This window comes from Anomalospiza imberbis, chromosome 16 (genome assembly GCF_031753505.1).
Source record: "Anomalospiza imberbis isolate Cuckoo-Finch-1a 21T00152 chromosome 16, ASM3175350v1, whole genome shotgun sequence".
In the NCBI taxonomy this organism is placed as follows: domain Eukaryota; kingdom Metazoa; phylum Chordata; class Aves; order Passeriformes; family Viduidae; genus Anomalospiza; species Anomalospiza imberbis.
The window spans coordinates 14,139,074-14,164,968 of NC_089696.1; the positions used below are offsets into that span (position 1 = coordinate 14,139,074).

The 25,895-nt window shown below is 51.8% G+C and overlaps 1 protein-coding gene across 8 annotated transcripts in view; it reads left to right on the forward strand.

Moving 5' to 3' along the window:
- MPRIP (myosin phosphatase Rho interacting protein) overlaps nucleotides 1–25,895 on the forward strand; it is a 73,671-nt gene that overhangs the window by 41,672 nt on the left and 6,104 nt on the right. For 4 of the 8 annotated variants that reach the window (XM_068207200.1, XM_068207199.1, XM_068207198.1 and 1 more), the window contains exons 8-22: nucleotides 2,210–2,351; nucleotides 2,852–2,968; nucleotides 5,130–5,186; nucleotides 6,375–6,443; nucleotides 6,672–6,761; nucleotides 7,194–7,303; nucleotides 8,245–8,283; nucleotides 11,549–12,134; nucleotides 13,038–13,154; nucleotides 16,111–19,971; nucleotides 22,812–22,959; nucleotides 23,566–23,683; nucleotides 24,607–24,766; nucleotides 24,856–24,975; nucleotides 25,449–25,535. In XM_068207200.1, the coding sequence (XP_068063301.1) occupies nucleotides 2,210–2,351; nucleotides 2,852–2,968; nucleotides 5,130–5,186; nucleotides 6,375–6,443; nucleotides 6,672–6,761; nucleotides 7,194–7,303; nucleotides 8,245–8,283; nucleotides 11,549–12,134; nucleotides 13,038–13,154; nucleotides 16,111–19,971; nucleotides 22,812–22,959; nucleotides 23,566–23,683; nucleotides 24,607–24,766; nucleotides 24,856–24,975; nucleotides 25,449–25,535 (5,821 nt within the window). The remainder of the gene's footprint in view (nucleotides 1–2,209; nucleotides 2,352–2,851; nucleotides 2,969–5,129; nucleotides 5,187–6,374; nucleotides 6,444–6,671; nucleotides 6,762–7,193; nucleotides 7,304–8,244; nucleotides 8,284–11,548; nucleotides 12,135–13,037; nucleotides 13,155–16,110; nucleotides 19,972–22,811; nucleotides 22,960–23,565; nucleotides 23,684–24,606; nucleotides 24,767–24,855; nucleotides 24,976–25,448; nucleotides 25,536–25,895) is intronic. The other 4 variants (XR_011004660.1, XM_068207196.1, XM_068207201.1 and 1 more) reach the window with 2 other exon arrangements.

Below are 25,895 nucleotides of genomic sequence, written 5' to 3' on the forward strand. Positions count from 1 at the left end.
ATGGGGAAAAAATATTCTTTCCTGTAATCTGGATGATATTAACCCTTGGGGCTGTGATTTGGTTGCAGTGATTTATTTTTCTCCTCCCTTTTTCAATGATGAATGACTGGAATGATTTTGATTTTGTTTTGTATGTAGATGCAGATATATAATTTCCTCTTCTGTTCATTCATTTTCCAGCCTTGTTTTCTTCCAGGTCTTGTTGCTCTCCACCTTCTCCTGCTGTGTTGCTGTGTGACGTGTCCACCTTTACTTCGCCTGCTTCGCTACCATCTCATCTCAATCTCAAGCCGTAGAACAACCTGGTGGTGCAGCCCCTTTCATGAGAAATCAACCTGCTTTTGATTTTGTTTTTATGTTGTTTTTTTTTGGTTGGGTTTTTGTTCTTTTTTTTTTTCCTCTTGATTTGTTTTTCTTCAGACCTTCACCTGATAGGGCACAGACAATGTTAATTCATGGACCTTTTCCTCCCTCCCGAACTGAGACTCAGAGAAGGCTGGGCCAGTATAAAAAGGGTTAAAATAATGTGACTCTAAAACAATTCCCTGTCTGTCAGTGAACACAGAACATGGATTTATGCTACACAGCTTGGCCTATGTCAGGCATCTCATGAGCAGAACATCTCAGGGAAATTGGGAGCTCTGCACGAGCCTGGAATCTGCCCACTCCCAGTTTTCAAACTGGGAGGCAGCAGGGACTGAACAGGTGTCCCCTAAAAGCATCAAAGATCTTTAAATTTACAAAGCAACGTCTTCCCCACCAAATTTGTCCCTTCCTCTTTGGTTGTGTCCTGGCAGCTTGACTCTGAGCAGCAGTGGGGGGCCCCAGCCCCCAGGGGATGGGATGTGCTCAGACTGGTTGTCTCATTTATAGAATTTGGTGCAAATATTGGTTGAAAACTGATCTCATGGTTTTTGAACCCTTAACCTGCTGTTCCTCTTTGTGGGAAGTGTTAAAAATGTTTTTATTTTGGATAACCTGTTATGCCTCATGTGGTTGCCATTGTGATTTTCATGCACATCAGAGACTCACACAGAGCAAGCAGCCCCAAGTTTAGATGTGGCACATGTGGGTCCAAATTTTGTGTCAAGAAACCACCTGGACAGAGCTTTTTGGGGAGGTTTGAAATGGAACTTTAGCCTCACAGCTCAGAGCACAGCTGGCACGTGCTGGTGGTGGGTTGCTTTATATTCCCAGTTTGTGATTGAAGACCTGAGGCTGATACTTTCCTGAACCCCTGGAAATGCAAACTTCGACACGAGCAGGTTCTTTGGAAATTCCTCTCCTGTGGGTCAGCGAGCAGCTTCTCATGCTGAAGCAGCACTTCTAATTCCACCTGTTTGCTCATCCTTAAGAGAATCCCATTTGGGTTTGATCCAGGTTGGGTTGGCTCCTGCTCCATCCACATTTCTTCATAGTCCTCCATCCTCAGAGACACAAGTGCCACGGTGCAATGGGCCACCAAGGCAGTGTCTGAGAGCCCAGGTTGTGCCCCCTGATGTCCAGACTGGATTTTCAGCCCACTTAAGAGGGGGAAAGGCTCCAGGTTCTTCAGGGAGCACCTTGTACCTGTCATGGTACAGAGTGCTCCTCATCTCCCCACGCCCTTTCAGCAGGTGCATCCTGTGAGCCAGAACCGTGGTCTGGGGGCACCTATGGACACCCCGTGCTCAATGCAATCCTGTGGTTGTTCCCTGTGTGGGGCTGAGTTTTCAGAGGGCTCCTGTTGCAGTGAACACACTGGGGGACCCAGAGCCACCCATTACCTTTGCACCCCAGCTTGGTCTGATGTGTCAGTGCTTTGGGGTATGGGGAGCAATTGAGAGCCCCAGTGCTAGAGGGTAGAGGCAGCACTTAAGCCAAAGCTGGTCCATAATCCCTACTTCCCAAGGGGCTGTAAAAGTCACAAATAAAAAGTTATTGCTGGTTATTTGAAGGGTTTCTAGTTACTGAAGGAGATGCTAGGTGCAGAGCTGAATAGTGTGAGGTTTTTCCCCACTTTGTGGGTAAAATGATGTCAGATCAGGGTTTTTACCCTGGATTTGGCCATGCTGGAGCTCGCAGAGAAACAGGGACCAAAAGCCAGCTGTGCATGAACTCCGGGTCGAGCAATTCTGCGACGTTGAACTTGTGGGGTTGTACAGCTCCACGCAGTTGCTGCTCTTGTGTTTAAAGCATCTCTGGTTTCCCTTTTGTCCCTGTTTTCCAGGAGATCCCAGGTGATTGAGAAATTCGAGGCACTGGATATTGAGAACGCGGAGCACATGGAGACGAACGCGCCGGGCGGCGCTGCCCTGTCCAGCGAGACGCGGCAGGGCAGGAGCGAGAAGAGGGTTTTCCCACGGAAACGGGTGAGATGCTCAGCCAAGGAATCCTGGAAAGATGAAACCTGGAATCCTGCAGCCCTGCATAGAGGGTTTAGCTACAGGGTTCATCCCTGGATGTGGATTTGGAGTCGCAGGCAGCTCCTGCAGGAGCCGAACCTCTGTGTGTGCTCAGTCTGTGCGAATTTTCCTGCTCTGCTCCCTTGGGCCAGGAGCAGATTGGAGAGGAAAATCAGGCTGTCTCTTCTTTCTTCATAATACAAAGGGAAACTTCAGATCTGGCATGGCAGGACACATCAGGATAGGGTGAAGTAACAAAAGAAACATGTTTGAGAGTCCTAGATATGCTTGGGTATAATGGGAACAAATTAATGCCTGAAAGGACAAAAAAATGTATTGCCAAGGAAATGACACTTGTTCTGAGCCTGAGATGCCCCTTAAATAAAGCAGATTTTTATGCCATGAGCCAAGAGAGCAGGACTCTGTCCTAGTTCCTGCACTGATCTGGGCTAATGCTGTTCACACAGGACTTCACTTGTGAAGGAGCAGCCGTGGGCTCCATCCTGGACGTGTCTGCGTCACCTCTGTCCCCACACCGCCGGGCAAAATCTCTGGACAGAAGGTCCACGGAGTCCTCTATGACGGTGAGCCACCAGGAGGGTGTCCCTTGCCTTGGGGGAGGACATGAGAGGCCCTTCCCAGAAGGTCCCACAGAAACTGGACTGTTGCTGCTTTCCTCCAGCCAGCACATGGGATATGGGATACACTCAGACTTGGAGCAGGTTCAGGGACCTGAACCAGGTGTAACCAAAGCTGAAAGTCTCAGGGGCTCAGCTGGAGAAAGGCCACACTTTTTGCCTGTTGCAGTAATTAAAACTCAGAGTCTTGTGAGGAGCACTTTTCCTTAAAGTACAGCAGCAGCTTGGGAAGCAGACCCTATTCTGGTTATTTTCCTCTGGAATACCCCATTTCCTTGATGCTTTGTGTGATGTGTCAGACACTCATGCTGTAGGTCACCCTAGAAGTTCTGAGGTCACCTCGCCTGGCCAGAGCCTCTCTTTGCCCCATGGTGTCCCCCAGCAGAGGCTGCAGCAGGGCATTTCCAGCTCAGCAGAGGGTCAGTCCAGTTTCTGGACTTGGACCAGCTGCTCTGTCACGACTGTGATACTTTCATAGGATCACAGAATCCCAGAATGTTTTGGGATGGAAGGGACCTTAAAGGGACCATCTTGTTCCAGCTCCCCTGCCAGGGGCAGGGACACAGACCAGGCTGAGCAAACACATGTCCCAGTTTTCTAATGCCATTTCCTTGATGTTTATGCAGTTGGAAGTGGGTGTGAGTGGGATGAAGGCTGCAAGGAAGGGCTGAACCTTCCCTCCTGAGCTTTCCTCCCTTTGCATATTTCAAATACTCACGAGTCCTGGAGGCAAACAGTACAGAATAAACACAAAGCACTCTCCTCTCCCTAACCACCCTTCTGTAGGAACAAAATAAATACACTTGCTAATCTCTCAAATAGATTACAGAGCTACTGTAAATACAGGTTGCATTTTTTGTGGATGGACAGCTTCTATTCAAGGACTTATCAGAAAAATGCAGTAGCTTGGTGTTTCTGGAGCTTTTCCTATAGACTTGTACAGCCACAAGAGTGATTTTTAAATTCTTGGTGGGAATAAAAAGTGCAAGAAGTGCATATGAAGTGGCAATGCACATTATCTAGTGAAGAAAGTCATGCAGGTTTAGATTAGATATTAGGAAGAAATTCTTCCCTGTGAGGGTGGTAAGGCACTGGCACAGGTTGCCCAGAGAAGCTGTGGCTGCCCTATTTCTGGGAGTGTTCAAGGCCAGGTTGGATGGGGTTTGGAGAAGTCTGAGATAGTGGAAGGTGTCCTTGCTCATGGCAGGGGTTGGAACGGGATGATTTTACTGTTCCTTCCAACCCAAAGCATTCTATAGTTCAATACTTTACTTTCCCCTGTGTTTTTGTGGAGCAGGACTGGGTTCCCACCTCCACAGGATCACTCAAATATGGGATGTGCTGCTCCACAAGTTTGAATAGGCTCCCAGACCCAATTTCCATTGCTGCCCTTGCTGTAACCCATTTCAGATGCTGCAGCTGGATTTCACACACTGCTGTGTTTTCCTCCTCCACTCTGCAGCACGTGGAGCAGCTGGAGGAGCTCAGCATCGGGGGAGTGAAAGCATTTCCACCACATCCTTCCCTGCACACGGGCAGGGCTGGGAGGAGGGGCTGGCAGCAGTTAGCCCACGCTGTCCTGCTTGCTTTCTTCAGGAATTCAACATCCCCATGCACCCACACTGGAGCAAAAAGCAGGTGTCATTTGGGTGGTGCAGGGCTCGGATTCCCTGTATTTCCAGCCTTGGGAACTCAACCTGTTTTGAACCCTGCAGCCTTGCATCAATAGCACGTAGTTTTTCTTTCATAATATAGAGGGTAAAACTGCCTGAAGTCTTGCTAATTCCTTGTTTATCCTTTCTCTGCGATGCTGGTGTAGCAGTAGGAAATTGCAGGAGAAATGGTAGGAAGAGAACAGCCTGAATAAAGTGTGCAGAGGTCACCATTCCTCCTCGGAGCAAACATTTAGCCACCACGCAGTGTGATGATTCAGTTTGGGGTAGATGACCTTTAAAGGGCCCTTCCAACCCAACCTATTCTGTTATTCTATGAATTTAACTAGTTTTGGTCTCTTTCATTGCTCTGCTGGGTTTTATCAACTCGCTGCTGTTGCCTTCTGGGTGCAGACACTTCTTCCCTCTCCTGATCCCTCTCTCCTTTCTTCCAGCCCGACCTGCTGAACTTCAAGAAGGGCTGGTTGACAAAGCAGTATGAGGATGGGCAGGTGAGTCAGGAGAAAGCTCTGCTCTTCATGTCAGTGTTTGGTGCTGTGGTCAGTCCTGGTTTCTGGCAGCTCACTCTAACATCCTGTGCTGGCTGCGCATGGAGCAGCTCTCGGTGTTGATGGAGCCCCAGCGCCCTGGGTAGATCAGTGTTCGGCTTCTCTTGAAGTGGGAATCGTTGTTGCTCTGTCCTAGGGAGGTTTCAAAGGTGGATATCATATTGTGGGTTTCTAGGGAGCCAGGGCAGCTTGGATGGCAGCACTGGTTTCATGTTCCTGTTCCCTATTTATTAGTCTCGTCTCCCTTGTGACCTGGCAACCTCTTTGGTGTCAGAAATGAGGCTCAGGTAAAGTCTCCTGAGTGCCAGGGAAATGGCAATAAATAAATAAATAAATAAATAAATAAATGGTTCTGAGGAAAGCAGCTGGTACAACTTTGCTGCTGCCAATTCCCAAAGGGAATGCAGGATGTTCTGCTCTATTGGAGCCTTAGGAGTGGGCACTGATGACAAGGCAGCGTGGATGGCCCTGGCTGTTTGCAGATCACCCCTTCCCTGCATTTCCTTCCCTCCTGCTCAGCTGTCAGGGAAAATGAGGGCAATTTGCCTGTGGCTGTGGGTGGCCCAGGCTCTGCTGTGGGTACCCCTGGGTCCAAGGACACATCCATATACAGCCAAAGGGGAATTGGCAGCTGGAGTGAGCGTTTTATTGACTGAAAGCTGCCTTGGGTGAGCCTGTGCTGGAAGCATTCAGGAGGCGGATTTGTATAGAGCAAGGGCCAGGAATAGACTCCCAACTCAATTTCTAGATACTGTAGATAAAACATGAATGTTTTACTACGTTTTTTGTGCTAAAAAGGCTTTAATTGCAGTCCCTAAAAGCCTCATCTTGCAGTGGAGCTAATGGGGAGGCTGCCACTGTCCCGTGGCTCTCGCCGTGTCACTGTCACGTGCAGTGTCTGGTACTCTGCAGGGTGGCAGCAAACCATCGCTGTCCCTTGCACTGCTGCCTGTTTGGGTCTCCCCTTTCCCATGGAGGGGCCTTGATGAAGCCATGTGTGGAGCTGGGAGGGACAGGCATTGAGCTGCCTCCTGCAGGGTGGCTCTGCCGGTCGATCTGTGACAAGCAGGCATGATTCTGGTGGTGGGGAAGGAGCAGGACTGTAACTGCTCCATCTTTGTTGTTTCCTAGTGGAAGAAGCACTGGTTTGTGCTGACTGACCAGAGCCTGAGATACTACCGGGATTCAGTGGCAGAGGAGGTAAGTGTCTTCTGTCAGCGTTCACCCCTTTACAGGGCAGCTCCTGGTGCTCCCAAATGGATCCTGGGCACATCACTGCCTCCCTCAGTGCCCCCATTCCCAGATGCCAAAGTCCTGGCGCCCCTTCAGGGCTTTGTGCCTCTCAGGGGCCTGCTGTGCCTCCCTGTGAGCCCACCATGCTTTGGGGCTGCAAAGCTTTGTGGCTTATTTTACCTCTTCCCTCTGTAGGCAGCTGACCTGGATGGAGAAATCGATTTATCCACGTGCTACGATGTGACTGAGTACCCAGTTCAGCGGAACTACGGCTTCCAGATCCATGTAAGAAAAATGTGGGGAGGAGGAAGAGTCTACCTGCAGGACAGCTGATGGGGGTGCTTGTCCATGACAAGGGGAACATCTCCCCAAACACCCAAGAGAGGCCACTCAGCATCCCCACACAGTGCTCCAGAGAGCTGTGGCCTTGGGTTTGAGAGACAGTTTTTTGACTGTCAGAAAAGGAAGGGGGAAAGGGAAGGTTTTGTCACAGCCTTAGGGTCTCACCTCTGGCAGGATCAGCCTGATTGCTGAGAAATGCTAATTCCCACTGGGAATGTGCTGGGGGACAGAGGGGCTGGGTTTGACCTCTGTGTGGCCAGCAAGCAGTGCCTTAGCACTGGGGGCTTGGGGATGGGTGCAGGGTGGTCTTGGGGAGTTGGGAAGCTGCTGGTGGGTGCAGTCACCTGCTCTGATCTGTTCTTTCTCTCTCTGTAGACAAAGGAAGGGGAGTTCACCCTCTCTGCCATGACGTCGGGCATCCGCCGCAACTGGATCCAGACCATCATGAAACACGTTCGCCCCACAACTGCTCCTGATGTAACAAGGTATGGGGAGGCTGAAGCAGCCCCTGCAGCTGTGTGGTTTGCTGTGCAGGAGTAACATCATGAGTGTCCCTCATCCCTTTTCTTTCCTCTTTCTGAGCCTGTCTGTTCTGGAAGCTACAGCTTTTTCTCACATCTCTTTAAGCTTAATTTGGATACATGTTGTGGGGACGCTGATATGCAGAGTTATTCTTACACGTGCAGATTTCAAAGAGGGTTGAAAATGTGGTTTTAATTTGTGCATAGGAATATGAAATACTGTTCCTATATCAAGGCTCCTCTGGATTTCCACCAGGTATTGTGAAACCACTTGGATTCAGTTGTGCTGGGTTCATCCTTTCCTCTGGCTACTGTTCAGCACGAGCTGCGTAGTCCCTCTATGGGTCACAGCAGCAGGAGCCCAGGGTTCAGTTTAGAAACTGTTTGGCTCTGATCTATTTTAAACTCCAGCCAGGAAATCATCTTCCCTCCTCTTCTGATCTTCCAGAAAGCTGCTGCAGCTCGTCCCCCTTAAGCTGTAGTAACGCTGGTGTCTCCTCCTGCGTCGGTGCCAGAGGAAGGGAACCTCCTGCGTCACAGAGTACCTTCTGTGGGTGCTTCTGGCTATGTCTACAGGGTGTTTGGCCTCCTCACAGCCATCTGTGCTGGCCACGCTCACACCAGCCACCTCTTACAGGCTGTGTGGACACGGCTGCACCACTAACTCCATCTCCTGTCCTTACTGTAGCTGCAGCCAGCAGGTTTTTGCCAGGTTTGTTCCTGTGTTGATGGAATGGCTCTTCTCACCCAGTGCTGTTGACCTGGAGATGCTCCAGCCTCTCTTTCTCCATCCTGCTTAGCCCTCAGCCACTGTTTTCCCAGCCCTGCCCGAGCTCTGGTGGATTTCTCAGGGAAGCCGCCTCTCTCCTCACTCGTGTGTATGTTTGATTTCCATGCAATCCCAGGAAAAACTTCTCTTTGAAACTATCCGTGCTGAAGCCCAGGTTGGAAAACTGTGTTCTCTCCTGTATTAACGTTCTGTGGTTTGTATATCTTGTGATTCACTGCATGCTCTTCTTTTTCTGCACCTCGGATGGGAAGTCCTGCAGTTTCCATTTATTTTTCTTTCTTTTCTTCCCCCGTTTCCTTTTTTTTTTTTTTCCTTTAAATAAAAGCCAGAGAGAAGGGAAGAAGCAACCTGGTCTTGACCCTTGATTTCCCCACACTGGTATCTTCCGATGTGACTAGATACGAAGATGAAGACCAAGGAAATTTGAGGGGACCTCTCTGCCTTTAAAGAGCCAGATGTATTTATGGTTGCTCACAGGTTACTGCAGCACGATAGCCCTGTGCTCACTGTCTGCACCTGCTCCGAGCCCACACAAAGTGGTTTCACTTGGCTTTCCCTCTGAGAGGGTCCAGGCGCAGGTCCCGGTTGGGCAGTAACTTGTTACACTGCACAAACAGAGCGTGAACCAATCCTGAGCTGGGAAAAGGGGATGATGTGTGTGCTTCTGTGGTTTCCCACCTAGCTGGTGCCGTGGGTTAGTCACGTTGCTGGAGTCCTGCTCTGTGTGTGCAGCAGGGCTGTGTTCACTGGTGCCTGCCTGGCAGCCCTTTGCAGCAGCGTGGGGTATCCCAGCCCATCCCACCTGGCTTTGGGATGCCATTGCAATCCACACCAGGGGAGCAGCGGGTGAAGGGGGCTGCTGGAAGGACAAACTGCCCAAGGCTCAGCATGGAGGGGTGCCAGGTGTTGGCACAGTGGCGGGGTGTTGTGCTCAGTGTGCCGGGAGGGCAGCAGTGCTCACCCACCCCTGAGGATGGTCCCACAAACTCTTGCAGCCCTTAGCTGTGTCTCATTAACCTGCTGCCATGGCTGCACCCAGCCAAACACTCCTTGTCTTGGTTTCTTTAGCCCTAATGATGGTTTACATCGCTGCACGTGTCAGCACCTGGCATGGGCAGCAGATGCTGCGCTGCTCCCTGCCCTCAGCAGTGCCCTGCAATCTGCAGAGGCACTAATTACAGTCTGCTAATGATGATGGGGCAAATGGAAAATACCCCCATGAATGAAAGTGGCTGCTTCAGAACTGGATCCATGTTGAGCTCACAGCCCTTGTGAGGCTGGGTTCCCCAGTGCACCCCAGTTCCCTGCAACCTTTGTGCGCTTCTTGCCACAGCGTGCTCAGCTTGCAGCTTGCACCACTCCCACACCCACCCCTATTAAAAAAAAGCCTTTTTATTTTAACCTATAAATACCATTGGGAGGCAAAGATCACCCCCTTCCTGTGTGATATGAATTAATTTCTCTGTGGTGAAGGAGATGTGAAATAGTTGAGTAGTATTAATAGCCGTGGGGCACTTGCAGGAGATGAAATGAGAGACTTTGGGTCAACCTTCTGAGTGTCTTCACTTCATTTCCAGCGGCCATCCCTCTGCTCCCTGACCCACATCCCATGCCCTTTGGAAAGCAGCAGAGGAGAAATGAGCTCGTGAGAGATGTCACCTCTAGAAATGCCAAGATTCTTCCACGTGGGATTTAGAGCAGCAAAATATCTGTGTCCCAGCACCATATGGCGGGCTCCAGGACCCCCATTTCTTTCCTAAAGCTCTTCTCCATTTTAAGACTCAGTCTCATCCCTGCTTTACTTTAAAATGCAGCTGTAATCACTAACTGACTCCAGATTGAGAGCCTGGCTTTGGAGTCATGCAGTATCATGGGTGAGGAGCAGTGACATTTCATCGTTGTGCCATCTGGGTTTATTTTATTAGCTGCAAGTGACAGCACTGAAGAAGGAATCATCTCTGAGCTGGTTTTAGCCTGTAACTGCCAGTAGAGCTGCAAACCCAGCTCTGCTGAGCCTGTGGTTTGCTGCTGGATGACAGTGCATCGGAAGATACTAGCCCACACAGAGCCATGTCTTCTGCTCCGTCCTTTGTTTCGGGCATATGCACATCCATGAGGTTCTTGGCTGGGGGCTGGCCTGTGTTTCTGAGCTGGGAGAAGATGTGATGCTGCTGCTGCTGCTGTTCCTGATCACGGCAGTCCCCATGCATGTGATCCCATGGGTCAGAGCCTGTAGTGAAGGGCCCAGTGAGCTGCTTTCCAGCTCTTGCACAAAGCTTGTTGAGTCCCTGCTGGAGGCTGGGGATGCTGTGATTGTATTGGAAGCAGGGAGAGCCAGGAGTCAGCCTGAGCAGCAGGACTGTGCCTTGGGAGGCAGCTTTTGGAGCTTTGGGTAGCAAAGAGAGTTCAGCAAGTGCCCACTACTCCCCTGGGACAGGCTTCCTTCACGGACTTAGCATACTGCTGTTTTCTGGTTTAATTTTGATCTGCATGTTACAGGGCTGGCATGTCCGTATTTAATAAGCCAATACTGCTTTATGGATTATCTGTAGGTTAGAAATGGTATTGCCTTCCCCTATTAACTTCCCCTGCTTGATGAGTATGTCTCCCCCTTCAACCCACCACCCTCTAACTCAGCGCTAAAAATCATTCCTTGCTTGAGAAATTGGCATTTTCGGTGATTTCTGTGATGTGCTGAGTAATGTGCTCTCCTTGCTGCACTCACCCCTGCCCATGTCAGGGGGCTGCCCGTGGCCAGGGGGGCTGCCCATGCTGCCTGCGGGGCTGGGTGCCCTGGGGAGGTCTGTGCCTTCAGTGCAGAGAGTGGCATGGAGAAGTTACGGACCCATTAATACTTTTCCAAGCTGAAGGGGAACCTTACACTTGTTTCCCAAGACTCTCAGAGCTGCTCTGTGCTTCTCCACCTCACAGCTCCAAGGCCAGCCTGGCTTTGGTGGGACTGGTGGCATCTTTCCCACAAGCACGTGACTATGGCCATGCCAGCCGGGGGGCATGCATGGAGCCCCACAGCCGGGGGGCTGGAGGAGCTGTTGGAACCTCTGACAGCACAGTTTGGGGTCGCTGCCTCAGCCATGGGTTGCTGCTTGCTCATGGTCACTGGCCCCAGTGTGGCTGCCAAGGAGGAACAAGGCTGGGATCAGCCACTCTCCGGGTGCCAGGGTGTCCCAGGAGCAGCTGGGGCCACTTGCTCCAAGGCTTTGCACACCAGCACATCCTGGGGAAGGGCAGCAACAGCTCCTGCACCCGAGGGGAGATGGAGGGGCAGGGGGCACCCACGTGGCATTGGCTTGGGCTTCCAGCAGCCCTTTTCCACTCGGCTCTTGGAGGCATGCATGGGAGCGCCTGGCTGTCTCCAGCACCCATTGACGCTTTCCTTCACCCTCTCTCTGTCCTCACAGCTCGCTGCCGGAAGAGAAAAGCAAAACAGGCTCTTCCTTCGAGACTGGTCCAAAGCCGAGCGAGAAGCCGGATGCGGAACAAGCCGAGCTGGACACGGAGCAGAAGCGGAGCCGTGCCCGGGAACGCCGACGAGAAGGACGGTCCAAGACCTTTGACTGGGCTGAATTTCGCCCCATCCAGCAGGCCCTGGTGCAGGAGCGTGCGAACGCTGCAGACTCCTCCAGTAGCGGCTCGGCCGCCTTCCCCAGGGACACCGGAGCTGCCGATGCCGACCCCGGAGAGCTGGAGCGGGAGCGGGCCCGGCGGCGGGAGGAGCGGCGCAAGCGCTTCGAGATGATCGATGCCGTGGACGGGGCAGGGTCAGAAGAGGCGCTGAGGATGGAGGTGGACAGAATCCTGCCTGTCCCAGCAGACATCAAACCGCAGAACGTCCACGTGGAGATCGAGCAGCGCTGGCACCAGGTGGAGACCACCCCACTGCGGGAGGAGAAGCAGATCCCCATCACGCCGCTGCACCTCGCCCACGCCGAGGACCGGGAAGAGGGGCTGACGAAGCAGCACCTGACCACGCTGCTGGAGAAGGAGGTAAAGGGTGTGTAGGGTGCAGGCTGCCTGCCAGAATGGCCTTCGGGCCACGGGGGTGACTGTAGGGAGCGTAATACAGGCTTTAAAATAGCTGTTCCTCCTTCATAATAGCAACTAGTAGGGAGGCAGTAGGTTCCTTGGGGAGCTGGCAGGGCACAGATATGCATCCATTCCTGTTCAGCCCTGCCAGCAGCTTTCAAGTTTCCCACAGCTGCAGAAAGGGCTGTTCTTATGGCCTGGTACTTCCTTACCCCTCCCAGCCAACACAGCCTGATTTGTGGTGGTTGTAGCCAGCCTGTCTCTGACAAAATGGGTACAATCAAAGTGTATCTACCAGACTAAAAATTCAAGCTCCCAATCCTCTGTGCCTCTGCAGCTATAAAGACTTGTGCCTGCATTTATAAACTGCCATGAGCTGTAACACACACCACAAAGGTTCCCTTTTTGTGGAGCCTACATCAAATAGTCTTAAGATTTTTGGAAAAGAATGGGGGAGACTCAACTCACTTGGAAGAGTTCCGTGCCTGGGATAACAAAGGTTGTTGTTAGTTGGGATTAAGGTGTATTAGTGGGAATGAAGGGGGTAACCTTTTCTTACGGAGTAATCAGGAATATCACTGAGCTGAACTGGGCTGGGATTTGCCAGGGCCGTGCCAGGGTCGAGCTGGTGCCATTCATCCTTTGACGGAGTGAGCTTTACGAATTACACTATTGCATAAATAAGTTCTTTCAGAGGGGAGGGATTTTCCTGGCAAAATGAAATCCAGGTCCCAGAGCAGAGCAGAGCAGTGGTGCCATCAAAAGCTCCGTTAATTCTGCTCTGTGTCCCCTCCAAGCCACTTGTTCCTTATGGCTGATCCCCTGCCCACTCCCTGGACGCTGTCTCTATTCATGTCCCTCCAGCTGGAGCAGAAGCAGAAGGAGGCCCTGGAGCTCCTGGAGCAGAACCGGCACCTGCAGGATCAGCTGAAAGTGGCTCTGGGCCGGGAGCAGAGCGCCCGGGAGGGCTACGTGTTGCAGGTAGGAGAGCAGGGAGGAGATGGAGATCCATCTTCCCTGTGCCCGAGGGATCCCTGGTGGGCTTCCGTCTGCGTTGTTCATGGGGACATCCTGGGTGACCATCACTGAGCTCTGAGAGATTTGACCTTCTTGCAAACGTGGCTAATTCTGTAGCATTAGCAGAGTCACCTGCTTATGGAAACCTCTGATATGGGATGGAATAGAAGGTAGTGTTACCTGTTAGCATTCCCAAGGGAAAACAAAACAGAGCCAGACAGATGGGACTTCAGTGAAGTCCACCTCTGATCCATCCCATACTGTGTTTGCCTTTGCAACAGCTGTTTCCCCCTTTCTGTGCCCCAGATTCTCCCCTCAGGCAGCGGGGTGCGCACAAGGCTTTCCAAGCATCCTGTAGTCCACCAGTTGCTCCTGGCTGGGGACTGTTTTGGCCCGTTACATGGGCAAACACAGGACACTCAGATGTATCTCCCACTCGCATTCCCTCCAGCCAGGGTGGGATTTGCACTGGGATGACCTGTTATCTTGGGTCGCTTGGGTGGTTTCTGCGGTCACAAGATTCCTCAGCAAAGCCTTGAAATGAGTTTTGGAGGATCTGACAAAAGAAACAGGATGGTCTTTGGGAAAACCTTTCCTCCCCTCTTACAAACAAATCAGGTTTTTTCCAGCCCTTCCTCTGGGAACATCCGTGCCCGGGGGAAGTTGTGACACCTGCAGGGCAGCTTCTGGCTGCTCTCAGGGGTCCATAGTTTTGTTCTGTGCAGGGGCAGCATTTTGACCTGCTCAAATCTACTTGACCAAACTGGCTGTGGATCAAAGTGGCCGCGCGTTGCCGCACGCTGCGCTCCCGTGGCAGCAAAACCCAGTGTCCATGCCAAATCTTGCATCCTTATTTCTCACAGGAAAATTTTCCCTGAAGAAGTTGCACAGGCAGTGGAGCCAGCCCAGGGAGGGGGACATCTTGCCTTCCTTGCCCATGATCTCCCAGGAGGAGTAATTAATTCATTTCTGGAGTCTCCGAGCTGACAGTGCCTGCTTGGAGGAGTTCCATTTTCACTTGGCAGAGCTGAAAAAGTAACTAAGTCCCACTTCCCTGGGGCAGAGGCGTCTGACCTCCCTTTGCCTGGAGCCTGGAAAAATCAGGGAATGGGGATAAAAGCTGGATGCTGAATACACCATCACATTGAAGTTGGCCACAGTGCCTCAATACGAGGAGGGGGTGGCAAGAGGGAAAGCCTGCAGAGAGGCTGAGCTGCAGAGAGAAATGACCCAAACTTGGACCTGGAAGTTGGAGAGGGTTTTTGGAAAGGTTGGAGGTTTTTGTCTGCTCCAATCTAATTGTTATGGGGATTTCCCTTGTGTTTCCGGGGAACCAGAGGGATTAAAGTCGTATTGTAGGAAGGAGTAACCCCACCAAACCCTACTGGGGTGGAGAGAGTGAAGCCGCTGGTGGAATTCTGCAGCCCCAGACTGCAGACAAACATCACAGCATTTTTTTGGACAACCCCTCTGAATTTCATGTGCCCATCCCCCCTATCATGCCTGATTTTGGGGATGTTCCTTATTGTCTATGAGGAGGGCTGATGGAGAAGCCTGACTGCTGCCAAACCCATCCCTCCTGAGCTGCCTGGGAGGCACCAACCCTTCCTTGGCAGCATGACCAGCCCCACAGGGACACCCATGCACTGCCTGTTCCGTGAGGCAGTGCTGAGCCACCCCTCCAATGCATGTGCCATGCACCAAAGCCTCTCTGGCCTCGTGTAACCCTTCTCTTGCTCTGAGCTTCCTCGGGATGGGGCACCCTAACCTTGATCCCTACTGGGAGAAACACCAGGAGCTCCTGCTCTTGGCAAATGGGCTGGAGACATCCCCTGCTCCGGTCACTGTGGGTGGGAGGGGGCACGTACTAACCTGTCCCAGACGGATATTCTTGCATGTTTTTGGTGTAAAGCATGAAATTTAACTTAACATAACTGAGTGTCACATCTGTGGGCTTTCCTTAATCAGCAACCAGAGTACAGCAAGGCAGGCCAAATTCCTAGGCTTAACGCTGTGCTTCTCTCACCTCTTCCTGTCTGTGTACTTTTTTTTTAAGATACATAATTTCTGTCGCCTTTTGCATGACGCTTTCTGTGAGTTTTCTCTTTGCATGCTCCATTGCTTTGGTTTGAATCTCACAAAGGTTGGTTTCTTTCATTTTTACGTTTTCATCACACCTTTTCCTTCCCTCCATTTGTCGGGCTTTTTATTTTGTCCTTTGTTGGTTTATTTTATTTTGCAGGTAGAGAAATTAGATCCTCCTTAGCCCTAAGCTTTAGCATAACAGCATCTCTCTAAAACGATGAGCAGCCACTCAGTCCTGTTTGGCAGGCACAGAAATGACATCGCCACCACAATGGCTGGCCCGTCGCCCCGTGTTTGGGTGGGATGTGATGTCATTTGCTGCCACCTCACTTTCTGTTGTTGCTTTTGGTCGGTGGACTGTATTACCTAAACTGTGCACTTTTTGTTTCACAAACAAACAAAGAAACTTGCTAAAAAATAGCAGTTCCTTTCTCCTCCACCTTGTTCCATCTCTTCCACATCATCATCCCTGGCATTTTTCTTTTGTCTGTCTGTCTCCGTTTTATTGCTGGTGTTCCTTTTTCATAATTTTTTTGTTTCTGTTTGAGTTTGGGTTTATTTTTTTTTCCATTTAGCCTGTTACTGTACAGCTGTTTTGATGTTGTGGTCAGTGTTTTCTGTTACTGGAAAGCAGTTGTCGCTCATTTAAAAAAAAAAAAAAAAAGTTGGTTAAACAAACCAAATTGTGCCAAGAACAAATCATCCCAATTGGAGCAGTGGGTAGCAGCCAAGTCGCTGTGAGGAGCTTTTCCATGGCCTGCCTGGCCAGAGGTGTGACACTCAGAAGGGAGAGCCAAGAGTGTTACTAATCTAGTATTTAATCAATTTTTTTAAGACCGAGGTGGCCGCCTCGCCATCAGGTGCCTGGCAGAGGCTCCACAAAGTCAACCAAGACCTCCAAAGCGAGCTGGAAGCCCAATGCCAGCGTCAAGAGGTGATCAATCAGCAGATTCAGTCGCTGAAGCGCAGCTACGCCGAGGCCAAGGACGTGATCCGGCACCACGAGGCCGAGATTCAGAGCCTGCAGGCGAGGCTCAGTAACGCGGCGGCTGAGCTCGCCATCAAGGAGCAGACCCTGGCCAAGCTCAAGAGCGACCTGAAGAGCGAGAAGGAGAAAGCCAAAGAGCAGCTGGAGGAGTGGCAGCACGGCGAGGCCGCGCTCAGCTCCCAGCTGAAGGCCAGCGAGCAGAAGCTGAAGAGCGCGGAGGCTCTGCTGCTGGAGAAGACCCAGGAGCTGCGGGACCTGGAGATGCAGCAGGCTCTGCAGCGGGACCACCAGAAAGAAGTGCAGCGGCTCCAGGACAGGATCGCAGACCTCAGCGGGCAGCTGAATGCCAGCGAGCAGGCGCGGGTCCTCATGGAGGAGAAGCTGCAGAAGAACTATGAGGCTTTGCTGGAGAGCTGCGAGAGGGAGAAGCAGGTTTTGATACGGAGCCTGAAGGAGGTGGAGGACAGGGCCAATGAGTACGAGAATCAGCTGCAGAACAGCGAGCAGCAAATGGAGATTCTGCAGAAGGAAAAGCTGAGCGCCAAGTTCGAAGGCAGTGAGCTCGTTCACCAGCTGGAGGAGCAGCTGGCCATGAAGGAGGCCAGCATCCAAAAACTTGCCGAGCACATCAAGGAGCTTGAAAGAGAGAGGGATCAGATCAAGTGCCGGTTCCACGAGCTCATGAATCAGGTGGCCGAGTCGGACAACGAAGTTGCAAAGCTGCAAGCAAAGTTGAAAATGGAAGAGGCCAACTACCACAATCTGGAGCAGTCATTCGAGCAGGTGTCGGATCAGTTCCGGGGGGTGCAGGAGGTGCTGAAAGAGAAAGAAGAAGAGCTGAGACACGTTAAGGAAATGCACTTGAGAATTGTGGAGAAGAAAGATCAAGATCTCAGTGAGGCTTTGGTTAAAGTGGTTGCTTTAGATAGCAGTTTAGAGGAGACTAAAGTAAAGCTAAAGGCTAAGGAGGAGGCTTTAAAGAAATTAGCTAGTGTGGGCACAGGTCCATGTGCTGAGGAGGCAGAAGACCTTGGCCCCAGTCTTGAGGTGGATGAAAGTCATCCATCCCAACCGGGGCAGGCTCTGCAAACTCAGGATGTCCTCCCAGCTCTGACTTATGCACTGAAGGAGGAGGAGGATGAGGTTCTTGAGACCAGTCAGAGGCAAGTGGAGGAATTTGGCTCCCCATCTAAAGTTGTAGAGCTCCAGGACCAAGAGTTGGTTCAGAAAGCTTTAGCAAAGCCTGATGTAGGAATCATGGGGGCCAAGAGGCAAAGGATCCGTTTTTCAAGCATCCAGTGTCAGAAATACATCCATCCAGATGGATCAGAGAAAAACTGGACAAGCAGTACCTCTTCAGACACAAGCCAGGACAGATCTCTGTCTGAAGAAAGCATGTCCTCAGAGCCAGCTCTGGGTTACCCCTCATCAGGAACGAGCGATTCTGAGACTTATCTCTCCATCATCCATTCCCTGGAAACCAAACTGTATATTACAGAGGAAAAGCTCAAAGATGTGACGATGAAGCTTGAAAGCCAGCACGGCCATAACCAAGAGACACTCATCGCCCTCCACCATCAGTGGGCCAGCACGGAGTCCCAGCTGCGGGAACAGCTTCAGACCAGCTTGTCCCAAGTCAATGCTTTGATCTCACAGCTGGAGAGCGAGAGGCAGGAAAAGTTCAAGCTCATAGAAAGTCATGTCAGTGAGCTGGGAGGTTTCCAGATGAAAAACGATCAAGCGCTGACTTGCTTAGAGAAGTGCAGGGAGCAGCTAAGATCCTTGCCCAAATCGGACAAGGATAAAGAGGGTGATTTGTTCCTTGTTACTCTGTCCAGCATGGAAACAACTTTATCTAACGCAATCCAAGCCTTGAGCGGAGCTCCAGTCCCATCAGAGTATCAGCAGAGTGAAAGCCTCACCACGGTTAGCCCTGCTCCAGAAGGAGGGGATTTAGAAGAGGAGCACATCTCCAAGGAGCAGCAAGCAGATGTGTTTGACACTGGCCATCTGAGGTGGCTTTCTGAGAGGGTGGCATTTGAGGCCTCTCTCATCAACCAAATAGCAGAGTCTTTGAAAAATGCAAGCTCTGAGATAGCCCAGCTTCTGAGAGAGATCCAGGGAACAGCCGAGGTGGTTTTGTTGGAGCCAGCAAGTGTTTCTCATACAGCCAATGATTTGGCCAGCATCCTGTCTAAAAAGCTGCTGCTGGAAGGGGAGTTTTGGAGCCAGGTGGAGGAGCTGAGAGCACACTTGAGCACTAGAGAAGGAGAAGCTGAGGGTAAATCAGAAACAACTTTGGGCATTTCCCCATGTTTTCTCAGTGCTGTAGCAGATGCTACATTGATCAAGGCAGAACTTGGGTTTGTTGCAGAGAAAATGAGAGAATCATTTCATCAGAGGTTAAAAGCAATTGAAGAAGAGCTCCATAATACCAAAACAGCTCTCCAGCAGCACAAATGCATGTTGGAGGAGATCATCAAAGCGTACAGGACTCCTGAGTTAGATGGAGTTATGCACCAGATTTCTGAAGCACTTGAAATACAAAAAGATGCTTCGGAAAGAACCCAGATCTCTTGGGATGGGAGCCGTCTCCAAATGGCGCCATGCCAGGAATTAGCCAAGGTGGAGGAGACTGGCAGTGCCCCAGACCGTGGTAGTGAAGCTCTTGTTTCCATTCAGGAAGATCTTGCCCAGCAGCTAAAGGACAAATCCAATGTTCTGAAGGAGATATCTGTTGCCTTACTCTCTCTGCCTCCCGAGGAGGCCATGAGAGACTGTCAGAAGCTCCTGAAGATGTCCCAGAGTCTTTCCTACCATTCGTGCATGGGAGACCTGGAGCGGTATTCGTCTTTGTTAGTCCACGATGCCATTGTTCAGGCTCAGGTTTGTTACGCCGCTTGCAAAGTCCGTCTGGAGCACGAGAGGGAGATGAAGTCCTACAAGGAGTCCCTGCAGAGCATGGATGCGCTGTGCCAGGAGCGCGTGAAGACAGTGTCTCTCCTGCGGGACGAGTACGAGGAGCTGCTCAGGAAGCAGCAGGGCGAGTACAGCGAGGTGATCGCCGTGCTGGAGAGGGAGAACGCTGACCTCAAGGCAAAGGTGTCCCAGCTGGACAGCCAGCGGAGGCTCTTGGAGGAGGAAGGGCACGAGCACAGCAAGAGCTTGAGCGAGCTGCAGGGGCGGTACGAGGAGGAGATCCGAAATGTGATCGAGCAGCTCAACAGGACGGAGGATGCCCTCAAGGCCGAGAGGGTGGAGGGGCTCAACCAGCTGGATGCCGTTGTCCGCGACAAGCAGAACATGGAGCAGTATCACCTGGAGCAGATGCAAACGCTGGAGGAGAAGTTCCAGGCCAAGATCAAGGAGCTGCAGGTCATCCACAGCGAGGAGCTGCAGGCACTGCAGGACCACTACAGCCAGAACCTGCAGCGCCTGCAAGAGACCCTCGATGAGTACCAGAGGCAGCACCCAGAGGCGTCCCCTGCCGTGGCCCCGGGCGCTGGGGACACTTGGGCAGCCGGTGAGGCGGGTGGCACCGGGCAGGACCCCGGCAGCGACCCGGACTCCATGCACGGCCTGAGGGAACGCATCCAGGAGCTGGAGGCCCAGATGAACGTCATGAGGGATGAGCTGGAGAACAAACATCTGGAGGGGAACGCTTCCACTTTGAGGGAAAAATACCAGAAAGACTTTGAAAACCTAAAGGTCTTGATATGTTTAACACTTTCTGCCTTCTGCTGCTGAGCGTGTGGGAGGGCACATGCAGTCCCAGGGTTCACTTGCCAATCCAAGGGATATCCCCTGGAAGAGCCAGCATGCTGAAACAAGCCCAAGGGTATTAGCCAGGCCTCTGTAAAGCATGGTGTTTCCTTTTTCTCCATGCTGGGGTATTCTAAATGCATTGCTGAGGGCTTGGGAAGGTGGATTTCTGGAGGTGGTCTTCGCTTGGAGAGGGAGAGTTTCACAGGAGCTCGATAACATCACACTCTCCTTCAACATGAAGACCTCAGTGTTTCTCCTTGTACCTAACACGTACATTTTGTTTGTGACTTCCCTTTAAAAGCATTCCTCAGCTCTGTCTTTCCCAGTCTGATCAAATCTCCAGTCTGTCTCTGCTGCCTTCAAAAATGCAGGATGAAATGGAAACTTGATGCTCTCAAAATGTATGTTGCTAGGGAAAGTAACTGCAAACACATACCAAATTCTGTAGCAAAGCAGAGCTCCTCTGCAGGAGGCTGCGAGGACCATGCTGGTGTTGGACACGGTAATTCTGTACACAACAAAGAGTGCACAGTTACGGAACACCCAGGTGGGGTGCAGAGGAACCCACTGGTGATGAAATGCCACCGTTCAAATTGCCCCACCAGTCAGACTGGCTGTAAAACTGGTTTGAGATCATCCAGCACCTAAAAAAAAATGGGTTTGGTGGTTTGCTTTTCCTAGGAGAGCATTCCCGATTCGGAAGTGAGTTTAGGGTTGTAGAGGACTCTGGCAGCACAAGGGGAGGCTGCCAGGTTGAACAGGAAGCCGAAAGGGCAGCGATGCTGAGGCTGTGCCAGTGAGGCTTTCACAGACCAATTGCTCTTAAGAATCAGCAAAAATGTGGGAGAGCTTGCTTCCAGCCACAAGATCCAGCACACATTTGAGCTGGGGGTGAGGTGTGGCTCAGCTCCAGCCAAAAGCTGGTTTTAGCCTGGGGAGAGCAGTAGTTCTGCTGAATCCCATTGGAATTAAGCTGCGGTGGTCAGGAAGCCAACCAAGAGATTGGAAACCTGCCCAAACTAGAGGCTTGAATGTGCTCCATTCTTCTCCTAAGAACCTGATGGGGAATGTAACATCCGTAGCACAAGAGTAACTCCTCAACCTGGAGAAGAGAAGGCTCCAGGAAGACCTTGGAGCCCTTTCCAGTGCATAGAGGGGGCTCCAAGAGAGCTGGAAGGGACTTCTGACAAAGGCATGAAGTGGCAGGACAAGGGGGAATGGCCATTAGATGAAGGAGGGTGGATTTAGATTTAATATTAGGAAGGAGTTCTTCCCTGTGAGGGTGGTGAGGCCCTGGCACAGGTGGCCCCGAGAAGCTGTGGCTGCCCCATCCCTGGAAGTGTCCAAGGCCAGGTTTAAGGCTTGGAGCAACCTGGGATAGTGGAAGGTGTCCCTGTCCGTGGTAGGAGGTAGAACTGGATGGATTTTAAGGTCCTTTCCAACCCAAATAATTCTGTGCTTCTATGAGATACTGATTTGTACATGTGGGTTTATGGCAATGCATTTACAATACATTAAATAGTGAATCTACAGCCAGACCTATGGCAGAGTATGCACCTTTTTCTTCCAAAATTAGAGGTGTTTCAGGAGTTGGACTTGATGATCCTTGTGGATCCCTTCCAACTCAGCATATTCTATGATTCTGGGTGTAACGAAGAATCCTGCAGGGCTGCTCTGTGCCACAGCCAAGTCCAGGCAGGTTCTGGCACTGAGTTAGGAGTCTAAAAAAACAAACAAACAAACAAGGATGGGAAAGTGAAGAATGCCTCGGGATTAAAAATTAAATGGGTGGGGAAAAAAAAACCACCAAAGCTAAACACTGGGAATGAGGATTAGGTGTAGGTAACAGAGCATTAGCCAAGAAGGTGATGCTGAGGGGTGTGTGTTAATGAGGGTCAGTGGTGTTGGACTGTCCTGAGCACTTTTGCCACTGGGGGAGTGAATCTGCTCCCCCTAAAATTTCCCATGGGGTCCCAGAGGTGACAGTTCTCACTTTCCATGGAAAACACTGGTGTTAATCAAGGGGAGCTCAGTTGAAATCAGGGAATAAAGCCAGCTTGTGTCGTTAAGGGGAAAAGCCCTGTACAGTGCTTGGCATCAGGTTTGTCCCAAGCTGCCTGATGGGGCTCAGCATCTTGTCCCCAGTGTGTGCCCCTTCTTCCCTTGTGGCTTGGGCCTGCCTGTGGCTTTGCTGGTCCTGTCCGTGTCCTGCAGCCGTGTGTCCATCCAGGATCCTGATATGTTTAGGCTGGCAGCTGAGCTGGGAACAGAAGGACCAGGCAGGAATTCAGGACCTCACCCTTGGTGAATCCCAGCTCCCCAAATTGCTCCTCCTGTGTCCTGGCCTGAGTTCTTTCCTAGTAATTCAATTAGCAAGTAATTTTCCCTGCAGCATTTGTAGCAATACTCAGCTGGGAATTAAGATCCTGTTGCTGTCACGTCATCTTCCTTCCACCCTGAGGTTGAAAAAAACAGGCATTGAAAAGAGCAGAAGGGGCACAGAAGGTTTTTTTGTTTTCTTTTTTTTTGACATATATTTGCATTCCCTAACTGGGTCTGCCCCTGTGCATCCTTTTCCCTGGAGATGTCAGGGGTCAAGCAACTGCAGGACAAGTCCTGACCATTGCAACGTCCATCGTGCTCCATGGCTGGGGAAGCAGAAGATCCCTGCTGGACCTGGGGAGCTGAGCTGCCTGCTGGTGTGTGGCTCCTGGTGGGCTCCCCACCACCATGGCACCAGCCCTGTGCTCCTGGGCCAACCCTTTCCCCTCCTCCCTTTGCAGGCAACATGTGAGAGGGGCTTTGCAGCCATGGAGGAGACGCACCAGAAGAAGATCGAGGACCTGCAGCGGCAGCACCAGCGGGAGCTGGAGAAGCTGCGGGAGGAGAAGGATCGCCTGCTGGCAGAGGAAACGGCTGCCACCATCTCAGGTACCAGAGGGACCCCATGGTGGGGCAGGATGGTGGTGATGGAGACTTGGGTGGTGTTGGCTGAATTGATGAACAAAGCAGGGATGGGATGAGGGCTGGGCGGGCTGCACAGGGAGATGGGAACGGGCCTGTGGGAAAGATGTTTTAGATGGAGGTCCACCCTGGTCATCCAGGTTTGGGGCCCATCTCCGGGTCCTTCTCCAGACTTGGTACCCCTGTCTTTGGCTGTTACACAGTCTGATCTGTTTTGCATTCCAACTCCGAAAGGAATTAGTCATTCCTGTGGTTAAATTATTGCCAATCCCACACTGAATTCATTCTTCAGTGCACCAGGGAATCTTAAAACACTGGAGTTCAGGGGCTCTGCATTAGGAGTCCCACAGTCCAGGAAACAATGTGTGAAGGGGACAATCATTTGGACTCTGTTAAAAAAGCAGGATTTGCAGAAGCCCCTTTGCAGCTGGGGCGCAGGCTGAAGGGGCCGTGAAGCAGTGGGAGATTTGTGGGGATGACTTTGCTTTTGTTCTTCTAAGAAATGAACAAAAACTCAAAATCCCACCCGTGGGCAGAGGGTGCTGGGTGTTAACACTGTGCTGCCCCTCACAGCCATCGAAGCCATGAAGAACGCGCACCGGGAGGAGCTGGAGCGGGAGCTGGAGAAGTCCCAGCGCTCCCAGATCAGCAGCGTCAACGCCGACATCGAGGCCCTCCGAAGGCAGTACCTGTAAGACCATCACTGTCCTCTGTTGCCATTTGGCATGGAGAGCATGTGTGGGAGACCCTTCTCTCCCATTTGATTCTGGTGATGAGTTTGGGGTTATTTCAGGGGCATCTTCCCTTGGTGCCAACCCAGCTGCATCCATCAGAGCCTCCTGGTTGCCCGTAATCTTTCAGGCTCCAGGTCAACGTCCCCGCATTACCCAAAATAGCTGCTTTATGGTCCTCAGAAGTAGCAGATGAGCAGCCAGTGCTGCTTTTCACACAGCTGCAGCAGCGGGGTTGTGCCAAGGAAGCTCTGAGCTTTCCATGGCAGGGCTCTTTTCCCATGGGAACTGAGCAGGGCTGCCTGTCAGCTTTATCAACCTTGATACGTCTATGTAACTTGGGGAGGTGTGCGAATATACCCGGACACAGGTGCCCAGAGCAAACTTAGAATCCTGGAATGGTTTGGGTTGGAAGGGACCTTAAAGTTCATCTCATTCCAGCCCCTTGCCATGGGCAGGGACACCTTCTACTATCCCAGGTTGCCCCAAGCCCTGTCCAACCTGGCCTTGGACACTTCCAGGGATGGGGCAGCCACAGCTTCTCTGGACAACCTCTCCCAGGGCCTCACCACCCTCACAGGGAATAACTTGGCATTGGTAGATTTTGATAGATCTCAGCTCAGTTTTTGGAAACCTGAGAAAGTTCTGTCACTTAACTTCTGAGAGAACAAACTCCTGTCCCTTTTGGTGCCCAAGCCTGGCTCTGCCAGGAGAGGGAAGAGTTGACTTGCTCTGGGCTTGAGTTTTTTCCCCAAAGGGAATATGCAATCCTCATCCTCGGAGCTTAGCTCCCTGTTGGCTTGTCCTGGGATGCTGAAGGAAGAATGGGCTTGGGGATGTGTGTTTGTGTGGAGAGGGCACTACCCCCACGTGTGTTCTGCAGGGAGGAGCTGCAGTCGGTGCAGCGGGAGCTGGAGGTGCTTTCGGAGCAGTATTCCCAGAAGTGTTTGGAGAACGCCCACCTGGCGCAGGCGCTGGAGGCTGAGAGGCAGGCCCTCCGCCAGTGCCAGCGGGAGAACCAGGAGCTCAACGCCCACAACCAGGTGAGGCTCCCTGCCCTGGTGACCGTGGGCTCTGTGCTGAGCTGTGTCCGTGCTCCCCCTTCCCACAACGGCTCTCCTCCTCTTCCCAGGAGCTGAATAACCGCCTGGCTGCGGAGATCACGCGATTGCGGACCCTGCTGACCGGGGAGGGCGGGGGAGAGGCTGCTGGGTCGCCTCTCACGCAGGGCAAGGACGCCTACGAGCTGGAGGTGAGCTCTGCAGAGAGGCACGTGGGTGGGCACAAGTGCTGTGTACCCCGGGAGCGTGTCACAGCCTGAGAGGTGTCACAGCCATTTGTCCCCCAGTCGGCTCTCATGGCTGGTCAGCACTGTTACCATGAGCTGCATCAGGCCGGGAGATTCTGAGGTCCTGATCTCCTCACCACGTTGAGCCAGACACTCTTCCTTCTGCAGCCCCTGCTTGTCCCTGGGATCCAATCCATGCAGAGCAGTAGGGACAGAAACTGGGGTGTGCAGGGAGCACATCAGCACTGCAAGCTTGGGCGAGTTCCCAAGAGAACCAGGAGGAGTTTTCTTGTGAGAGGCAGAGGACAGGTGGACCAGAGGCTTTGTGGTGCTGGCATGGGGCTGAGTCTCCAGCCCTTGGCTTGACTGCTGCTGTGTACAGCAGGTGTCACACTGTGTCTGCTCGGATGCAGAGATGATGTTTTTTGTTCCCACAGGTCCTGCTGCGGGTGAAAGAATCTGAAATCCAGTACCTGAAGCAGGAGATCAGCTCCCTCAAAGACGAGCTGCAGACAGCACTGAGGGTAATGCCAGGGGTGGTTCTGAAAATCCTCTTCCTGTGCTTTGCTCCTGAGTGTCTGTGCTTAGATTTCAGCCCATTTACACCTAGATTTGAAACCATATTTAATTTTTCCCCTGAATGTAATTCAATACCCATTTTGGTGTCATCAGTAAAGCACTCCATGTATCAACTTCAGACTTGAGCCACAAAGGAGACAGTGTGGGAAAACATCCCTTTCAGCATGACTTCCCCATTTAATGTCACATCAGATCAGATTTAAATGGCACAAACAATCAGTGTTAGAGATCTGCCCAGCCTCGCAGCGGTGGAACTGGTTTGCTCTGGACAAGCCAAGGCCATTTCTGGGAATTCTGCTTGAATG